This window comes from Tachypleus tridentatus, chromosome 13 (genome assembly GCF_004210375.1).
Source record: "Tachypleus tridentatus isolate NWPU-2018 chromosome 13, ASM421037v1, whole genome shotgun sequence".
NCBI lineage: Eukaryota > Metazoa > Arthropoda > Merostomata > Xiphosura > Limulidae > Tachypleus > Tachypleus tridentatus.
Window position 1 is genome coordinate 37937117 of NC_134837.1, and position 22053 is coordinate 37959169.

At 35.4% G+C, this 22053-nt stretch overlaps 1 protein-coding gene across 6 annotated transcripts in view; it reads left to right on the plus strand.

The window, feature by feature from the left end:
• Positions 1 to 22053, plus strand: part of LOC143236929 (aryl hydrocarbon receptor nuclear translocator homolog) — a 145614-nt gene that overhangs the window by 61652 nt on the left and 61909 nt on the right. For 4 of the 6 annotated variants that reach the window (XM_076475618.1, XM_076475620.1, XM_076475623.1 and 1 more), the window contains one exon: positions 8540 to 8620. The exons of the other annotated variants lie outside the window; for them this stretch is intronic. In XM_076475618.1, the coding sequence (XP_076331733.1) occupies positions 8540 to 8620 (81 nt within the window). The remainder of the gene's footprint in view (positions 1 to 8539; positions 8621 to 22053) is intronic. 6 annotated transcript variants of the gene reach the window in all.

The window sequence follows — 22053 nt, forward strand, 5'->3', positions numbered from 1 at the left end:
TATCTAGTTGAAACTTTATATTAACTGTTATTTTGTGTATATCTATTGATGCCCTCCCAAAAGTAGTCCAGTTCCTGCTTACATTGTTTACTTCAACGAAGGTGTCTTTGGAAATATACTGGAAAAACTTCTCATATGTGTGTCGTGTTTATAAGAGCTTTTGAAAGCAAAAAGAACGGTGTAATATGGCAACCGCACTACATCTGCTCTATCTGATACCCACGAGGTCTTTCACACATTAGAACGGCTGGGTAGTGACAGACATGGTAGTGGTGGTGACGACTCGATTACTAATTGGGCTTTTCTCTAAAACCAATTTCTAATTATCGATAAAGATTCGTGTCAAAGGGAAACTGTTCTGGGAACATGGGAGGTCAGTGTGTGTTCCATGGGATGATTTTGTCAACTTCCTTAGCATATCTCTGTATTGTCAAGTTCTGTAGTCCTCAGTCTCTTTATGTTGCATTTTCCCTTTCAGATCTTTTACCAGAGGTACACTTATTATACAGGTTATGTGTTAAAATTAGCATTAAAAGATGATGGTGGTCTGTATTAATAAAAACAAAAATTCGACAATACACGAACATTAACTGCTGGCTAGTCGAACGTGTTTGTAGCTTATCGAAACTCCCACCAGTTTTGAAGCATGAAGTTTATGTCGTTTTCAATATTTTTCAAAAGTTTTTTTTTTTTTTCATATTCCCAGAGATGCACATACCATAGGTTTGTTATCACTAGTCGGTGTCAAGTTTTGACTAAAACCAGATATGTTGTAAACATAGGGAGACGCTCCTGTCAATACATGCGATAGAAAAACTGTATTAAAAAAGGCGTAAGAAACACGAATTTTGTGAAACAAAATAAGGTACATTTTTCTGTCATGTACTTGTAGTGAAATGTCTTCAGCACGCCACCAAACCTTTACATGTATGTGTTTGAAATGGTGTTTGACAGATTTAACACAGACCACTTGCATATATATGGGATAATATAGTGGTACCTCGGTTCTCGAACTTAATTTGTTCCAGAAGGCTGTTTGAAAACCGAATCAATTTTTCCCATAAGAAATACTGAAAATTAAATTAATCCGTTACAGACTTCCAAAAATTGCGCATTATGAAGCATTTTAAGTAAAAAATATTGCTTATTTATACCTGTATAATAATACATGCATAAAGTCAACCACAAAAACTATAAATACAATAAAAAATAATAAATGAAATTTTAACTGCACTTTTCCTGTGCTGAGGAGAGCTGATGGCGTAAGTGAAAGGTAGTGAAGAACGTGGAGAGTAGGAGGGTTATTACTGTTTGGAAGTGCAGTCACCTTCCATTAAAACATCAAGTAACTCTCCTTCTGAAGTTTTTTTCTCTTTTCTGTCTCTTTGCACCGCTATAACTTGCTTGAGACTCGCTGGACCTATTTCTCACTAAAAACTTGTCTAATGAGGTTTGTTTCTGCCTGCATTTTAAGATGTTTCTGAAGTAAGACATGACATTGTCATTGAAAAGGTTTATGCTGCAGTTTGCTACAGCTTTGTCAGGGTGAAACTTTTCCACAAAACTTTGTAACTCTCCCCATTTTCCACACATTTCCTTGATTAGTGAACTAGGAACATCCTCCCTTCCTTCCTCCTCATCTGAAGACACTTCCTCAGTTGCCTTGGGTTGCTGCTCCTTCTGAAGGTCTTGGAGTTCTTCCGTGATGAGCTCAGTATTGTGGTTTTCCACCAACTCTTCCACATAGTCACCACTTACATTCAAGCCCATACACTTGCCTATTGAGATAATATCCTCGACAACAGGCTCAGCCTCAAAGCCTTCAAAGTCCCTATCTGCTACTGAGTCTGGCCACAATTTCTTCCAGGCTGAGTTCATGGTCCTCAAAGACACTTCCCTCCAGGCTTTGTCTATGATCCTCAAGCAGTGGAGGATATTAAAGTGATTTTTCCAGAACTCTCTGATGGTTAACTCTGTGTCAGAAGTCACTTCAAAGCACCTTTGAAACAGTGCTTTGCTGTAGAGTTTCTTAAAGTTCGATATGACCTGCTGGTCCATGGGCTGAATGAGAGGAGTCGTGTTAGAGGGCAAGAGCTTCACCGTAATGAAACTGTACTCCTCCACCAACCCGTCCTCCAAGCCTGGTGGGTGAGCAGGTGCATTGTCCATTACAAGAAGGGCTTTGAATGGCAACTGTTTTTCCGCGAGGTAATTTTTTACACTTGGGGCAAACACTTCATGGACCCACTCTATAAAAAATTGCCTGGTTACCCATGCTTTACTATTAGCTCTCCACATGACAGTTAGTTTACTTTTCAGGACATCATTTTTCTTAAAACCCTCGGGTTCTCAGAATGGTACACAAGCAAAGGCTTAAGTTTTAAGTCCCCACTTGCATTACTACATAACAATAGAGTTAGCCTGTCCTTCAATGGCTTGTGTCCTAGCAGTGACTTCTCCTCCTTGGTGATGTAGGTCCTCTTTGGCATTTTCTTCCAAAAGAGGCCTGTCTCATCACAGCTGAACACTTGTTGGGAAATAAAACCCCCAGCTTCTACATAGTCCTTAAATTCCCTAACAAATTTATCATCAGCGTCTTTGTTAGAACTGGCACCCTCCCCATGTCTCACCACACTATGTATGCCACTTCTCTTCCTAAATTTTTCAAACCACCCCCTACTAGCCTTAAAGGCATCACTTGTATCAGCACTCATTCCAAGGGTGTTTTTCATGGGGTCAGCATGCAGTTGCTTTGCTTACTCACAAATGATGGTCTCAGAAATGCTATCACCAGCTAACTGTTTTTCGTTTATCCAAATCAACAACAGTTTTTCAACCTCTTCCATTGTTTGTGATCTTTGTTTCGTAAGCACTATCACTCTTTTTGCAACATCAGCTCCTTTGATGACCTCTTTATTTTTCAGTATGGTGCAGACTGTAGACTTCACCATACCAAACTGTGTAACAAGGTCAGACATGCGAGCACCACTCTCATACTTCGCTATGAGATCTTTTTTCACCTCAATTGTGGCTCTAACAATTTTGCTTTTTAGTTTGCTGCTTGCATTATCCTTCTTTAACCCCATGGTGGCTTATTTAATCAGAATATTTAGAGAAAAAACAAAAAGGAAAACGAGAACGTTCACAGCAGATTTCAGCAGGGGTGTGGACTGAGCGACAGGTGTGGGTAAAATGTTTTGGACAAGCTTGGCGTGGGCCGAAAATGGTCGTTCGGGTCATCAGTTGGGTTATTTCGGGAGTTCGGGCCACGACAGCTTGGTTTGGGAACCGAGTTTATGTTCGACAACCCAGACATTTTTTTCTCAAACAATATGTTCGAGAACCGAGGTACCACTGTATATCGACATATAGAAACGAGCTTATGTGTATGCAAACTGTAGGAGAGAGGTCTAAAAGAGGCCAGTATATGAAATTGTAATAATGTCGCCCAACTGCAGAAAATCAAAAGGAAAAAGTATCCGCCATTGATGTTCTGAAAGTACGTTGTCACTGTCACTAATAATATGAACTTATGTTAATAGTTACTTCAAGATAATAAATGATATAAAACCATAGCATAATTTACCTTCTTCAGTGAAATCGAACTTAAATCATTTAAATATTGTGATCAACATCAGGGGTATTCGAAAGAAGACTTTCCTTAACATTTACTATTGTTCTTAAGCATTGTAGAACTTTGAAAACTTGAATTATAAATGTTTATGTAGTTAATCATTCAAAACCCACGTTGTTTTCAGGATACTCTTGCTTAAAGCTGGCATTAGTCGTAGCCAGGAGCGAAATTCTGCCGCTAGTCGATACCGGGACTGTTTGATCTGCTTTTCGACCAACTCGTATGCTTTCCATCATACTGTCGGAAAGCAGACACGTCACAATTGATTAGTTCATTTTTGATAAATTTGAGAAATTAGTTCTATATTTGTTCTTCATTAGCGCCTCGTGTTGAGTCACTGTAATTGGCAAAATCCGCAAAAAAATAACTTTGAAGCATTAATCTTGCCTCTTTTTTTCGTAACTTAGAAGGTAACTCTTACAACTTGCATCGATAAATACAAAAAATTGTATTATTTCACACAATGCGTGTGTAGGAAGTTGGCACTCCCTGTTTCTTTAATCATTGTTTCATTTGTTATTTGTACGGTATTATGTAGTTGTAGTGCGGTTACATCAAAAGTTAACAATGGAACTTGTACGTGACCGCATCAAATTAATCGTTTGTTTAATCAGACATTGAAACATTTTCAAGGTCTCGTACATTACAAAACATTACACTGGTTCATGTGTATTGATATACTTCTAGAAAAAAATTAAATGAAGTTTGTAATGTACTTGTACATTTTATTAATAATGGGGGGTGTATCTCAGAACGGCTGGTATGGGGATTAACACTTATTGACAGAGAGAGAACAACGTTTCAGTGATGTCGAGAAACCCACTTGTTGAGAAATTTATATGCAAAAACGGCTCGTTTGGGTTGAGAAAATATTTTACATAGGAGGTCGAAACGTTGTTCGCTCTTCTATGTAAAATATTTTCTCAACCCAAACGAGCTGTTTTTGTATATAAAAGAACAACGTTTCGATCTTCATAGGTCATCCTTAGGTTAAGAATGAGTTAGGAAGGTGGAAGGTCGAAACGTTGTTCTTTCCTCATCAATAAAAGTGTTAATACCCATATCAGCCGTTCTGAGATACATTTTTATTTCAAGTAGGTTTCTCGTCATCAAGAAGTAATAAAGGGGGGAGGGTATTTAATATAGCTCCTAACTCTAGACGGGTATCAGTGTTTAAATTAATCAGATGTTTTAATATATTGTGCGTTATATTTAGATACAGTTGCTTATTGCGAATTTGTATATACAAAACGAAAATAAGGGGACCCAAAAGTGCACCCACATTTCAAATGCTCATGGCTATAATGAAGCCAACAAAACATATTTATTAGTATTTCATACAATAGTTTAACTGTGTATAAACTGCTGCATTATTTGAAATTCTCAAAACTGGGATACACCAATACTCAAACAGTCATGACATATGCGACAGAGTGCTTGTCCTGGTGTTACGCAATTTTCAATTCTAATCCGATAGAAAGCATTTGTGGTCTGTTGTTTTAATTTGTCAGTAGTTTGGGGTTTATTTGAAGACATCCTTCAATATTATGTGAAATAAAAATTTAAAATAGTTTTACAGAAGTTGCATAATTAAAAGTATGGGTACATTTTTTTGAGGGTGGCCACCCTGTATGATGAAGTTCTTTTTTATTTTGATAATTGCGTTTAACAGTGGCCTCGTGGTATTTTATTAATTTCGCAGTAGTTGATAAATGGTGTCTAAGGGTTTAATTAACTGTCTTCATATTGATGAAACACGAGATTGGTGATTGCGCTCTTTTTTAAAACGTAGAAAACTTAACATTCTGTTCATGCCGTCATGGCCATGCGATAGACTGATCCATGTCTATAGAATATCGATTTGTCGCTTCGCATGTTCGCGTAATTTTACGAAATATTACCGTGCAGTATGTGGACGTTCATGCAACTGCGTTCAACTTGATTGTATTCAATTTTCCACATCACTTACAGTGCCAGTATCAGAAAATTTTATTTTTTTTCCCCTTTCGTAATGGCTTTTTTGAGATATGTGTATGTAATCCTTTTGTGTGTTTTTTCATGTTTAGTTCAGCGTGTGCAGCAACGTTATGAGGTGGTGAATAAACACTGGATACTCTTATAACAGTCGGGTATAAATACAACATTAAACTTATAGCTTTGTTTGTAAAACTGACTGGTGTTATAAAAGTGACAGTCATTCCCTTCGCTTGAGTGGTGAGATTCTGCTGACTGATTACCCCCCTTCCTTCTGATCACTAGCTTAAAATCGGAGAGGACGACATATATTCTTACTAGCTTTACGACAGATTTGTTGGTTTATTCTTAAGCGCAAAAAATAAGCAATGTGTCTACTACAGGTAATCGAAACCCTGTTTTTATAATTTCAAGTCGCATGGCTAGGTTGTTAGGGCGCTGGACTCGCAATCTGAGGGTTACGGATTCGAATCTCCATCCCAACAAACATGTTCGCCCTTTCAACCGTGGGGGCGTTACAGTATTACAGTCAGTCCCAATATTTGTTGGTACAAGAGTAGCCCAAGAGGAGTTGGAAGTGAATGTGATGACTCGCGGCCTTCCCTCTGGTCCTTCACTGCTAAATTAGAGACAGTTAGTACAGATAACTCTCGTGTAGTTTTGAGCGATATTCAAAACAAAAGAACGTTTGAGCTTACATACAAAGTACAAATATGAACTATGGTTAAAAGTAATCCAGTATGTTCAGTGAAAGAAGCAAATTTCGACCGTTTGTTGGTTTTTTTTCTCTCTCTCTCGTACAATTAGCTTATTTGTGCGGAAGACATTTTTTCAAGTAATAAAACGGATAAAAAGTTTCTTTCCCGATGGACAATGCTGTGATAAAATCATTGTTAGCCATAATCATATGGTTATTTCCTGTTTTTAAAGTCACTGTAAATAAACACACGTTTAGTTGAAATCACCTTATTAGTACATACAAAAACAACGTATTAATACATACCAGGTATTCATGCTTGCTTTCGGCCATCATCGAGCTACTTCAAAAAATTCAGTGACGAACAAAAAACAAGCTGCATGTACATTATACCCTAGTTATTTCCAGGTAGTGCATTTGGATTTAATGGTCTGATAAGAAAATGGGTGGTCTTTACTAATAAGCGAAATATGTTTTGGCTAAGACACGTTATTTTATAGCTTTGACTTATACCTGTTGGCTCAAAATAAATTACTGAAAAAAATGCTTTATTATATCGGTTCCCCCACTCGCTGTATGTTTTGTTGTACGTACATTTGAAATTGCTAAAACTTGGGCACACACAAACTGCGGTGTTTGTAATAACATCGCACATAAATATTTGTGTGGTAAATGATATAGGTTGCAGTTGGATTTTCTCTTGATTATCTCGTTAAAATGTCTTTCTGACTTATTGCACTTTTTGTACTCAAACCTATTTTTGAGGTTTTTAGTTTTTATTTCTGTTTAAACCTGAAAGGTAAAATTGTGAAATAAATACAAATAAACATAAATTTGAAAAACAACAACAAAAACTCATTTATAGAATTTAGTTTCAACACCAAAAAGAAGTGAAGTGTATTTATCCAAAGTACATGTTTTATATTATGTTTTACTACAAAAATAATTTTGTACCAAATAATGATAAAAAAGATAGTTTAGATGGATAGAAAGGGACTTCATATATTTGATTCCTTATGTGTATAGGCCTGGCATGACCAAGCGTGTTAATTCGTGCGATTCGTAATCTGAGGGTCTCGGGTTCGCATCTCCGTCGCGCTAAACATGCTCGCCCTCACAGCTGTGGGGCGTTATAATGTTACGGTCAATCCCACTGTTCGTTGGTAAAAGAGTAGTCCAAGAGTTGGCGGTGGGTGGTGATGACTAGCTGCCTTCCCTCTAGTCTTACACTGCTAAATTAGAGACGGCTAGCACAGATAGCCCTCGAGTAGCTTTGTGCGAAATTCAAAATAAACAAACTTTGTGTATAGATAGGTATTTGTATGTATGTAAACGAGTATGTTTGTAAAAGGTATTATACTGTCCATCTAGTATCGTCCATACAGAATAATTCAGTTAAACTTTGCAGTGTAAATCAACTCTGAAGTTGTGTCACAGAATATATTTAACAGTTTTTTCTAGTTTGAATGATAGTTTACCCTTTTTTTTTTTTTTTTTTGCTGTGATAGAAGCCATTAGTATGAGTAGCTATTTAGTTATTTTCATGATCTCGCTTATAGATACGAGTGTTTACATCCGTGTTATAATGATTTCACATGTAAATAACTGCGCCTGACATCTGTTACTGTATTATGAAAGACGAGTATGAATATAGAATTCCAAGGAATTATATTATTCACCCAGAACACCTTAACTGAGATTTTATGATGAAATGGTAGAACAACTGATTCATGTTGACGGTATACATGTTTGAGAGATGTTTGACAATTTACGAATTAACTTCAATAGAACTGTTTTAGTAATTATGTATTGTAATTTATAGAGACACGGCCAGTCTTCAACACATTTTCAAGACGCCAGTTATCTTCTGTTAAATCCTATTGGGAAGTTTTTCTTTCAACTATCTATACGTACATACAAGTAAATATGATAAGAATAAACGCAATACACGGATGTCTTTGTTTGTATATTTGTTTGAATGGAAGTTAAATGTTTAAATATTAAAGCAGTAAATTCATTTTTTCTGATTTTTTTCCTTTTTTGTATGAAAAAATTTTGTATTCATTATTTTATATTTTTTACAGTATTAAGACAAGTAATAGTTTTTATTGTTTGTTACTATATATTCCGCAGTATATCTGATTAGTGTGTTGTGATAGAAATGTAAAGAGTTCAACTTGTAAAGGGGATCTATAGATGGGAATTATTGGTTTCTCCCTACCATCTCTCTACAGCTCGGATGAAGAGGATAGTCACGGTCCAAAGTTCACACGTATGGAGGAAGACAACATGCAAGATAAGGAGAGATTTGCGAGGTAAGATTGTTGTTTAAAGTTGTAGTATGAAACAAAAGTAATAAAATTATTATTCAGTTAATATGACGGGTATAAGAAATGTAGTTCTTATTGTCACTAATAAAACGATACACGCACATACACATTAATTTAGCTTTAATAAATTGAGCTGCTGAATTAGCTTGTTTATGCACATCTTAACTTTTGTTATGTATGTGGATTTAACATGTTTTATTTTCCTGTTTACGTTGCAGCTTTTAAGAGTAAGTTACATTTTTTTCTTTATGATTTCTATTTATGAGTTCGTTCCCGCGAGATCAGCGATACGTTTTGCGGGCTTATAACATTAAAAATTGGAGTTCCATACCTCGCGGTGAGCACAGGGCAAGTAGCTTTTTGTGTGCAGTTTTGCGCTTAAAAACAAGCTGATATCAATAACAACACACGTATTGAATATATTTGTATCTATTTTCTATTAATATATAGCTAATTTTAATTGGAAGTTTTAATTTTTTAGTTCTGAGTGTTCAAGCGTAATTGACTGTTCTTTGGATGGTATTATAGTGTTAGGGGTTATTGATTATTCTTTGGATGGTATTATAGTTTTTCACCAAATCCTATGTAAGCTGTTGTTACAGATCTTTTAAAAGTAAGAATATATAAGATTATTATTAATCCCTGTTAATTAAAAAAGTTTTTAACGAACTCTAATAAAGTCCCATGTATGTATCAGCTTGCAGGAGTGAGTGCTTATGTATAATGTGTTCTTTGTTGTTCACTTGATACAGGATTAATATAAACGTTTCAGAAAATGCTGTATCATTGCTTAATCCAGCGACATAAATGCCTTTACTGCTATTGACTATTCAGTGATGAGCTTTACCCTCCTTTTTATTCTTTGTTATAGCATCGCGACATCTGGCGGCTCAGAGTCTGCTTGGTAATGTGGCCTGAGCACAGACGCTTCTTGCCTTTTAAGTTTCTACATCTGTAAATTCAAGTAGGATTATGGAGAGGAGGGGGTACATTTAGTCATGCAACTCCGACAAGACGCCGCCAGTGAAAATCTTCGTTTTATTTGTTTGGCTCTTTAAGTTGTGGATGAGCTTGCATACACTCATATACAAAACGGATATGAATCTCATTTAATGAATGTTGTGTTTTGGTTAGGGTGATTTTTTTTTTCTCGCATTTGCTGGGTGTTTATGACGAAGAACGATTTTATTATTAACTCTTGAAGTATTGGTACAGATCATGTGTCTCCATGGTGCACGTTTTGGACTTACAGCTGTGCCCTGGATGTATGGTTATTATGTTCGAAACCGACAATAAATACAAGGATAACGGAATATCAAATACATGCGTCGCGTGGGTAGGTCTTTTTAATGTACGGCACGCTACTTTGTTATTTAACCTCATTTGATTTTTAAAAATCCATGTATTTAGAGCCGCTAGACGGCACTACTAATGTCTTGTGAGAGCAGTGATGACAAATGGAGAGAACACAGACTATTGTAAATTGAAATGTCTTTAAAATAATTATACTGTGAAATTCGAGTTATTTAACGGAACACTTCATGAAATAATTAAGATTACTTATAAAAGAAGCTTGAATTAAACTTGATTTAATAACGAAACTATATGTATTATAAAACATTCTTCTAAACGCTTGTTATGTTAACGAAAAATTATTTGGAATAAAATAGTAAATTCTGTTTTAATATAAAAATAATATTTTAAAAAATGTCTCAATTTACCTATAACGTGATATGCATTACAGTTCAAATGTTTATTTCCGCCCTTGCAGTAAACACGAGCAATTAGGTTTTCAACCAGTCTTCAGTTTTTCTGATGGATTTTGAGTTCAGCAGGTTTGATAATACGAGAAAATAAGTTTCACCAGTTTCTCAGAATGATAAAAGGAGACAAAACAACCACTCAACATTTGTACAATTATTTGGGTAATTGGCCGTCTTATATTTGAAAAATAAAAATATATAAGTCTGTGCGCGTTATCGCCCAGCATGACCAGGTGTTCAACTCGCAATTTGAGGGTCGCGGATTCGAATCCCGGTATCACTGAGCATGCTTGCCCTTTCAGCCGTTGGGCATTATAATGTGACGGTCAATACCACTATTCTTTGGTTAAAGATTAGCTCAAGAGTTGGCGGCGGGTGCTGTTATCCAGCTACTTTCCCTCTAGACTATCACTTGAAGTTCGGAGACAGCGAAGAAAATGTACACACGAATATTCAAACAAATCGTTGCGAAATGATGGTGGTGGTGGTGTTGGCTCGCTCGTGTGATAGTGTGCACGATCTATTTTGACAGTTTTGTCAACTCTACGCATGTTTAATGTGCCATTACATCTTTAATTTCCAGTCAACATACATCCCGTGGAAATACATTTGCTGCATGTTCCCTGCAATTTCTTTTGAAATGTTGTATGAACTGAGAAAGAATAATAAACTTCCCTAGTGTTGTTGACACTCAAGTCGACATAAGCTTTGGCTAGTATAATGACATCCTTCCATTTATCGTATACCAAACACAGTAGGTACAGCTTTTTTTTTTTAAACTTTTAGGTCTTTGCGTTGCAAAAGATTGTTACACTTCCAGCTGTAAATTTATATTAATTTTCTACTTGTCTCTGTGTCCTTATAGTTCCAATCCTATTTTATGTCACTGTTCGTGGGGTTAGCAACTTGTTGTTGTGTTAGCAGCAGCCTTTTTTTTTTTTTTTCTCATGACTTTAATTTACCTACGCGGTCCAACACTACAGGCGTCTTTCCTCCCACCTCACACGGTCCAACAACACTACAGATTCTCCCACCTCCCTGTTTTGTTTTGAAAATTAAATTTTACTTGCTTACTCTTGTAATCACTGAAAAGGGCTTCTCTTACGAAAGCCCTGTAATTTAATCCTTCCAGAAGGAATCAGTTTTAGACGCCATCTGCACTTCCAAATCACGACATTTCAACTGAATTGCAACATGAGATTCAGGGCTATTGGTGTGTGTAATCATAGGTCACAAGAATGGCCAGGGGCACAATGATTGGTTATTCATACGTGTATCACAGATCATGAACGACCCTCCATATAATTTAGAGTTGTTTTATCTTATCTGATTGAGGCAAAGTGATTACCGTATGTAATCACTTTAGTTTAAAACCAGCTCCCTCTAAAATAGTAATATATATATCAGGTAATAAAATATTTTCTTCGTCTTGGAATTATTGAATTTAAGGTGACGTACACAGCTCCATTACTTTCTTAGTTTTGTACCAGTGAACTATCTTGAGGTTCCGACATCACTAGCCTCTACATACTATGTAAGTATACGATTAAACCACAAATAATTATTTTCGTATTCACTGCTGAGTCGGTTTAATTGGTTCAAAAAATACATTTTCCATTTCTGAATATTGCGCAGTTAGAATAGAGTAAATTAGGACTGTATGACTCTATTAATTTTATAGTTAAAGTACCATTTCTAACTTTTATTATCAACTGAACTGAAAATAATTTATTGACCCTTTATTAATATAATGTTAGAATTGTATATTGTAAATGACTTCTCATCAAAGCAAGGTTACTTTCATAGATCAGAACCTAAAATTAACCCTGTAAAAATAAAAATAGTTCATTCAGTGTACTGGTCCAAGTAAGAGTAATAAAGTGTAATAATTAAAATGTTTTGATTCATCAGTTGGGTAAAATTACTGTTAATGTTTTTGGTCTTAATTCTAATAAAATTATAACTATATTCAACCAGCTCAAAAGATTTAAGTTAGTCGTAAATCTCCATACTAAACAAACAATGTAAAATAAAGCTAATAATAAATATATATGTAAAATAAACATTTTAACCAATACTGTCTAGGAAACTAACATTAAATACATATATTATTACTAGCCAACACCCCCAAAAAACTAAGGCCATTTGCATCCCTTTCGTCTGATTATCCTTATTCTGTCATTTTCACTCACATCATTTAAGCCTTATTTTCTTTCAGACATCATGTGTTGGATAGATAAGTACCAGATTATTTGGAGAAAAAAAACTTACGCGATCAGTTAAACATACACAAATAGGCGTAACTTTAATAAATAAAGCTACCCGTAAAATAATCAACAAATTAACGAAATGGTATTTATAATTTCCCCGAAAGTAGGCCGAAAACCGATTGGAGGGGTCATCTGTTTTTACCCTTGTCGCCATTATTATTATATAGTAGGCACTAAAATGACGTTACATTGAGTTTGTAGTTAAGCACAGAGCTATATGATTGACTGACTATCTATGCTCAGCTTATCACGTGTATCGAAACCCGGTTTTTAACGTTGCAAGTTCACAGGCATTCCGCTGTGCCACTGGGGAAGGGGTTGTCGTCACATAGGAAACGCTTTAGCGTTGCAATTTATAATATCGTGGCATCAGTGAAACAAGCCCCTGTTATGAATCACGAGAATAATTATGCACTCTCCATGTTACAATACAGCATGATATATGAACTTCAAAAGCAAGAAATAAAATTTGTTACTCCTAGTTTTGATTTTATTTTCTCTTGAAACATAACGCTTTTGGGAACCTGTATATAACGCAGTTATGAGCGTTCAATATGTAACAGTTTTACGAACTGAAACAAGAAAACTTATAAAAACGGATAATAAAACCCCTAGTAAATAAAAGAGTAGCCAAATATGTGTTTGTGGCAGGCGATGACACGAACCGAAGTCAAATTATTACAAACTGAAGTAAATACAAAATTGTAATGAAGACAAACATAGCTGATTTTGCAGAAACATCTGAATGCGTATTCAAAAGTTAACAAGTATGTGATTTTGAACAAATTACTCGTGTACTATAGACTTAAATAAGTCGAGAAAGCACTTAAAAATTTTATTTAGTGTAATTAATGTTAATTCTATATCAGGGAATTACGCACGGGTTAAGTGTTGTTTGTGTGAAATAATTTGTAAATAAAAATTAAATTTGAAATCGAAATCAGTCAGTACGTGATGACAACGACATTGTGCCTTTTAATACCATACTCGTTACATTGGAAATTCTGAATAAGCAAAAAAGAGCAATCGGAGAGATTGCATGCCCTCGACCCGCCGTAAATGTTTGGATTTTTGGTTTCAGTATGCCTGAAATCCAATCACTTTTTACGCTGTTGTTAGTAACAAAGTGAGAAAGTGCCCTATATGTCCATTATAGGAACGTTCCAAAATGAACTAGATTTTGTGAGAACATTCCTGTGGGAATACCACATTTCCTGTAAATATTTCATATATATCGGCTTTATTTTTCGAAATACCCGTGTGGACGTACATACATGCGGACTCAGATTCCTGGGGTGAGGGTAAAAGCAGTTAAGGTGATTCCGAATTGAAAAGTCAATATGCAGCCCAAACGTCTCTGATAATGGCATTTCTAATGATATGAGATTTGTAGCGTTTGGTCGAGAAATTTCCGAAAAAAGTTCCAGGCAGACAAATACATGCGTATTATTCAAATAGAAAAATGCTTACAGTGGCATAAAGTGCTGTTGTTTACAGTATGGCGCAGTAGCTCTGTCGTGGCGTCTGAGATAAAGAGTTGTAGTTCCATTCATTATTTTTCTTTTTAAGAAAGTTAAGTTGTCATAATACGTTTAATGTAATACTTTGTATTTTCACTTGAAAATGGACTTTGTATTAAAGTAGCACTTGCAAAATATTGCGTTAAAGTATTAATTAACGATTTGTTTGTTTGTTTTGAATTTCGCGCAAAGCTACTCGAGGGCTATCTGCGCTAGCCGTCCCGAATTTAACAGTGTAAGACGAGGTGGAAGGCAGCTTGTCATCATCACCACCACCCACCGCCAACTCTTGGGCTACTCTTTTACCAATGAATAGTGGGATTGACCATCACATTATAACGCCCCCACAACTGAAAGGGCTAGTATGTTTAGTGCGACTTGGATTCGAACCTTCGATCTTCGGATTACGAGTCGAACGTCTTAACACACTTGGCCATGCCGGGCCATTTAATTAACAAAAGTATTTATACCCTCCTTTCGGAAGTTGCACAATTAACTTCATTAGTAAAAAATACTTCTCCCGAAATCATTAAATATTACCATAATAGTTACGTTGTGCTTGTATCTATAAAAACATTCCTAAAATGTTTCTAATAGACAGTAAAAAAATAGAAATAGGAGTAAAAATGGGTAAGTGTCAGTTTAGACTCTTATTAACAGTTCACAAAATTGTGGTTACATCCTGTTGATTTTACACTAATGATTGACGAACACTTAATTGAACCCTTGACGGTATACTGCGCTTGGCTTTCCCATGACGAGGACGGGAAAATTCAACAGTGCGTGGCATAGTTATCACGGATGGAATTCGAATGTTCACGATATTTATTGTTTTAAATATGTGAGGGGATTTCCCTGCATTTTACAATTTTACGCAGTCATTTTCTATACCAACTTTTTTTTACTTATGAAAATTTACTCAGTTTTTACTGAAATGAAAAGCTATTTGATCAGCAATAACCCTGTCAGACTGTCAACGAACTGTAAATTTGATTGTCTGTTTTTGGGAAAACCTCTTTTCTATTCGTCCATCATTTAATCACTGGTTAATCTCAAACTCCCAGAGTTGGAGACAACGTCTGGGTTTTCAGGCTTTGTTTTAAAAGTATGAAGTTTTTACAAATGTTGAAAAGTTTGGTTATAGAATTGAGAATCATTTAATACCTCCAGTCCCTTGGCATTTAACATTGATATAGAAAAACTGTAGAAATGTCAATAAAACCTGGCTTTGTGCTTGTGTAAAAGTATTCTCGAAGTTTATTCAGTTTGTACTGCAAATGTTATGAGACTTCACTTCAACTAACATAAATTTAAAATAAATCAACGTTTTCTAACTTGCTGAAGTACTTTAGCATGACAAAAGTAGTTAATTTGTGATTAATTTTCCACTGTTGTTTTGTCACCGGTTAAAAAGTACCAATACGCTGTAGTGTCAAGTTTATATATTCGAAATATATCTAACTTATTCGAGGCAGACACTCAAATACGTTCAAATAAAACGAATTTCATTTATATATAATTGGTGCAGCTTTTGTGTTGTTGTTTTTTTTTTGGGGTACCCATTTTACCATAAAACTATAATTAAACTTTACATGAAAACCTCAGATTTTCAGTGTTACAAACGTAAACATCTATCACTGAACGGCGCGGTTTATTTTTTCCAAACATTTAGAAACGCCCCTTGTGGCATAGTGGCATGTCTGACGACTTATAACGCTTGAAACCGGGTTTCGATACTCGTGGTGGGCAGTACATAGTCCGTTGTGTGCCATTCTGTTTAACTTTAAAAAAAACAAGTATTTAGCAAAATAAACTAATTAAGAAAGAACTGTATAACTTAAATATGCTCTACTTTATAGTTTGTATACATTCAATCTTTATTTAAAATCTGGAACCAGTGAATTTATTATTTTTATTTTTTTACAGAACTTGAGTTAACTTCGTTAATTGTCTAAATATGAACACTAGTTAATTGTTGCTGTGTTACATATTGAGAAAAAAATCTAGTAGTCAATATGAAATCGTCTTTAAAGTTCACACCTTTTAAGGCCTGGCATGACCAGGTGGTTAAGGCACTCGACTCGTAATCTGAGGGTCGCAGATTCCAATCCCCGTCAGACAAAACACGCTCACCCTTTCAGGTATGGGAGCGTTATAATGTGATGGTCAATCCCACTATTCGTTGATAAAAGGTAGCCAAAGAGTTGGCAGTGGGTGGTGATGACTAGCTGCCTTTCCTCTAATCTTACACTACTAAATTTGTGACGGTTAGCGCAGGTAACTTCCGTGTAGCTTTGAGCGAAATTCAAAACAAACCAAACCACACCTATTATGTTAAAGTGGTTAATTAAATATAACCATCTGCATTTTTGTAAACGTATTCACGGCCCGGCATGGCCAAGCGCGTTAAGGCATGCGACTCGTAATCCGAGGGTCGCGGATTCGCATCCCCGTCGCGCCAAACATGCTCGCCCTTTCAGCCGTGGGGGCGTTATATTGTGACGATCAATCCCAATATTCGTTGGTAAAAGAGTAGTTCAAGGGTTGGCGGTGGGTGGTGATGACTAGCTGCCTTACTTCTAGTCTTACACTGCAAAATTAGGGACAGCTAGCACAAATAGCCCTCGAGTCGCTTTGTGCGAAATTCAAAACAAACAAACAAATAAACGTATTTTCCAAGTTTCAGTTTTAAATATTTGTATTCAAGTTTTACAACGTGTGATCTAAGACGTGAATACTCATGTGATGCCGGCTCAGGAGACGTTTGGTTGAACAAGTCCTGCACAGATCATTCGGATACTAGCTGACCACAGTACCCGAATTGTAAATACAGGGTGGTTCTAAAGGTCTGAAACCATAGGAACTTAAACGAAGTTTAAAAAATTTGCTCCACGTTTTACCAGTAATTCAAAACAAGTTTTGAGACATTATTTCCATTCCTTTGGAACATTGTGAAACATATTCGTATCATTGTCAATTACCCGGCACTCGTCTCCTAACATTATGTAGCAACATTCCAACATCACTGTGAATGAAGTCTTTCTCTTTAGATGGAATACATTAAGTTTGAAAACAATCTTCTGCTAGGACAAACTGTCTGTTCCACACAAAAGGATTGATTAATTTGACACTATCATACTTTGACAATGCCGCAACAAAACACATGACTGAAATTAATACATTATGCATATCACCTATGGTTCTAGAGTGTCTCAGACACCCTACAGTATAGCAGAGTTTGGATATGGTAGCATTTTTGGGATTGGATGGTCGTTTTCATCTATGTAATTTAAAAGATTCAATGGTTAAAAATGTTCCCTTGGAAATTGTAAAGTTATCACAAAGTAGTTTCTAACAACTCATTCATTACCTACATTGTAAATAAAATAGAGTATTATTAATTGTAGTTTTCATTTGAGAGTTATAGTGTGGCACCAGACACGTTGTATTCTTGGTTAGCTGCAGAAAATATTTAAGGAAATTCAATATTTTGGCGAAGCTTCAAAACTGTTAAGAGTCGGAAAGATTTGTCACAGTTCTTCTACCAAAAAAGAAATTCCCAAGTGTCTTCTATCAACACTTAAACTTAGCAGGGTTTTCATATTCAACACACAGAACTCATACAGTGTGAAAATTTAAATTATTTATTCTTTAAATTCGTAAAAAGAAGAAAGTTATTGGAGTATTAATCTGCCTTACGCATCATTGAGAAAAACCGAGTTATAATTATTGGTTTCGGAGTAGACAAAACAACTGTAAGATTAGAAGGGTACATTGGCAACCTAGTGAAGGGCTGTTGCCGGAAACGTTGTTTTCGTGTTTTATTAGTAAAATTATTTTAATTTGGAGAGTTTTTCACCACTGCTTTTATATTCTGCTTTTCATTTGGTTATTTTCTTACCTACGCAATTATTTTATTTCAGATTTATGTTCATTAGAACTTTCGCAAAGGCCAAATCTTTACGGAAAGATTTAGGATAAAGCTTTGTCTTTCAGTCACTTTAGTAGATAAACTGATAATATTCTTATGTTTAGTTATCAAGGTTTTCTTGACAGTAAAATAAAATCATTCTTCAGAACCCTCTGAAGAAGAACAAATTATTTCATAAAAAAACAAAACACTATTATTAATATTTCCAGATTGTTGCCCAAACATTCAAGTTCAATAAACGAACATTTGTATATTTGAAGTTATAAACTTTCCTTTTCCAAATACAAATATTGCAAATAAACAACGTTATAAATTTTACTATTGACAGCTTATTAGATACAATGTTATTTGTTTTATACTATAATACTTTGTGGACAAAGCTCGTAAATTTAACTCGCATTTTTCACAAACTAGGTTTTTCCCGTAGCATTCTGAACAAAGCATTCACTCAATTTTGCGGGAAGATCAGCAGTATTTTTGCTGGCAAATGTGAGTTTAAGAATATCACAAACTTTTCAAACCGTTCGTGACTGCGTTTTAACCTTTCTTTAGAAATTAAGAGAATATTGTCCGTTTGTTTCTGTATTGACTACTACTAGTTTTGTACATCCAAATCCATATATGGTATATATAACCTTGTGTTACATTAGCTTTGCTACGTCGTGTAATGACCATAATTACTATTCTTTAACTTCATTTCCTACGTCTTATTAGTATAATTATTATTAACGAACCTTTTTGAAGATTTAACTCTGGTTTCCTTTTGACCGTCCTATTTGTTTTGTACAGTGGTAGAGGCCAGTTAAAGTCAGATGAGTTGTGTTAGACATACATCATAGTATATTTAATATATTCTTTTAATGTATTCAACATATTGTATCCTAGCCAGTTTATTGAGCCATTTATTGTGCGAAAGGCCTCGTCGGCACTAGACATAAACTTATTTTGGTTTGCATATTATAACTTAAAATGAAACATGATTTTTACTTGTTTATCAGCAGTTAAACTTCTCTCTTAAAAAGAAAATCTAGTAAGTTTAAAAACCAAAACTTTCTTTAAATACTTCCCCTATTTTAAATATTATCTTTTAAAGATTAATAATTAACAATAAAAATAGTCTGAAAGCAGTCAACAAAGGAAAGAAAGCAAATTCATGTTTTTCTCGAGCCTTGAAGGATATTATAAAGAAATCCTTTCATGAACATTCTCGCCGATAATGTTCTCAGTAAGTTCTTTGAGAATGTTTTTGACCAAAGTTAGAAGATGCTACTCACATTGAGCTTTGTTCTTATCGTCTTGTTTGTAATTTCAGTGAGTGTTCTTCTGAGTATCGAGTATGGCTCAATTGTTTTCGTACAATTAAATTATAAGCGTCAGTGGGGTACCTTCCAAGTCATTTGATTTTGAACAGATGTTTTGTAATCTCTCTAATTTAAAACAGTGAACAATAAATATAGTCTCAGATCTAGCAGATTAATTCCTGGAAAGTACTAATTACCACTTTTGCTATAAAATATGTTAAAGTAAAATATGAATACCAACATTGGAGCCATGCCAACACCATAAATTACTCAATATATTGCCTGTTTCAGTTTTGTTAGTTTTTCTTTTCTTTTACGAGAATATCACATCTCGCTTAGACATTTATATTTCTCGCAGGGCCTGTCGTGGCCTGGTGGTTAGAACACTCCACTCGTGACCTAAGGATCGCGAGTTTGAAACATGTACTCGAACATGCTCGCCCTTTCAGCTGTGTGATGGTATTATAATGTAACGGTAACTATTCATTAGTAAAAAGTAACCTAAAATTTGGCTGCTTTTCCTCTAGTCTATCATTCGTTAGTTATAAATAGTCAGCGCAGATAGCCCTCGAGTATTTCTTCGCAAAATTCACCCGACAAACCAGCTGTTGTAATTCTCTCTAAAATCTATAGCAGTTCATGTTCGATTGATCTATTTGTCAATCTCAGGGGAAAATAAGTACAAAAGCTGTGTTCTTAATGTTTTATAAGCTTGGTAGAACTTTTGGTTTGGAAAATTTTCTTCTCATTCATTTCAGAATTTTTAGTTTCAACAGTAACTTTTTTTTTTGCTTTATGGAGACAGGCTTATTAAAATTTTGAAAGAGTTCGATAGCCTGACTTACGAACAGAGCGAGGAACACTTGTATAAAACGATTACAACACATTACGTTCACGTGTTTTAACACGTCGAATTTCACACTTTTAGGTTGCTTTTTTTTTACATTCCATTTGCAAATTCGGGGGATTGAGTTGGCTATAAAAGAGCTCCAGGGTTTTCAGTATTCAAGTTAGCACCAAAACATGTACTCCGATAAAATGTTGATCTGTTAACCTGAAAGAAGATGTATTTTATTGTCAAAAAAGCTCGTCTATCAATGGTGTTTGGTCGGATTGTGTTGCCGTTTCGCAAAATAACAGAAGTGTTCATTTTCAGTAATTATCGTACTTCGTTACATTACAGCTGGAGGTTAGCTTCGGCCATCTGTATCAACAGAATCTACAAACATCGCAAAGAAAATAGCTTTATAGGGCTGTGGAAGAAGATGTTGTATTGCTCAGTATGTGCGACCATTGTTCTGGTTTGTACGGGATTTTCGATTGGAGTACGGGTCTTACTTTCTTGTACCCTGGAAACTTGTGCGAATTAAGCCATAGTATTGGGTAATTCAGATATTCGATTGGGGAGTACCTGAAAAGTTTGAAAATCAAGCCACTAAACATCTCTCGTTTACTCGTAGCCTAGATATTACACACCTCGATTTTACAATCAGGCGAAATTCATTGCTTTGTTTTAGCACAGAGTTACACAATAAACTCTGTGTGTTTTATCTAGCGTTACAAGCCTCTTAGCTTACCGCTGAGCAGTATGGTGAATGTTATGAAAGGTAAACAAAATGTGTTCGATTTTAGGTTTTTGAAAATTGTAACATGTTTTAAAGTTAAGAGCTTCTTTTGTTGTTGTTTTTCTCATGTTTAGGAACTGTTTCTAGAGCTGTAATGTACATCAGTTATTCCTTGTACCGCAATGTTTTATATTTTTAAATAACTCGCTTCCCACGGAAATAATGCACTTGGTCAACTGAGAATTTCACAGATAATGGTAATAATTATTTCAAATGCGAAATATATATATATAGAGAGAGAGAGACGCACTTACATACACAGAGAACTGATTTGAATATGCGGATCAAGTCGTGGGAGAACGACAGATGTAAAGACGCAGTGAAACAGATTGCTTCAGATCTACACTTTAAAATTTCTTGGCATTTTGTAGATACCACCAACATTTGTTATCGGTCTTGGGGACGGTGTGTAACTGCTCTTCATAACGCCAAATAGTCGTACACTCATATCATCGAAAATTTGGGGGTTAACCTTTGTACTTAATAGCGTTGTGAAATAGAAATATGGATCAACGTGGGGTACCAAACCATGCAGGAAGACATCTGTAACAAGTCGTACTCCAGCCGTGGTAAGTAACGTGTGGCTTCTTGTAATAGATTATAATCCACGCAAACGGGTCATTGGCAAAAGATGTCCACTCCTCCTGGTTAAAAGGGAAACAAGTCATTTGTTTAAAAGTTGTTTCCACGATATATCAGTTCAACCATCTTGTACCTGAAGCGGCTAGGCAATAAAATCTATATTCATACATTTCTTTATGAAGACGTGCCAGTTGAGGCGTTGGACAAATGGCCTATAAATTTCAGTGTGAACAAACTGCTGAAACAAGCGTTGAAAAGTCGTCGTCCTCGTACTCTAAATGGATTATGGAAAACAGTGACAGAGGAGGGGTGTGCTTTAAACAGACAACTTTACAATGGGCCCTTTTTCAGTAGAAACTGTGCTATAGGGATACTATCAAGATGCACGATCGTCAGGTAGAGCATGACAGAATGTGGCAACATGAA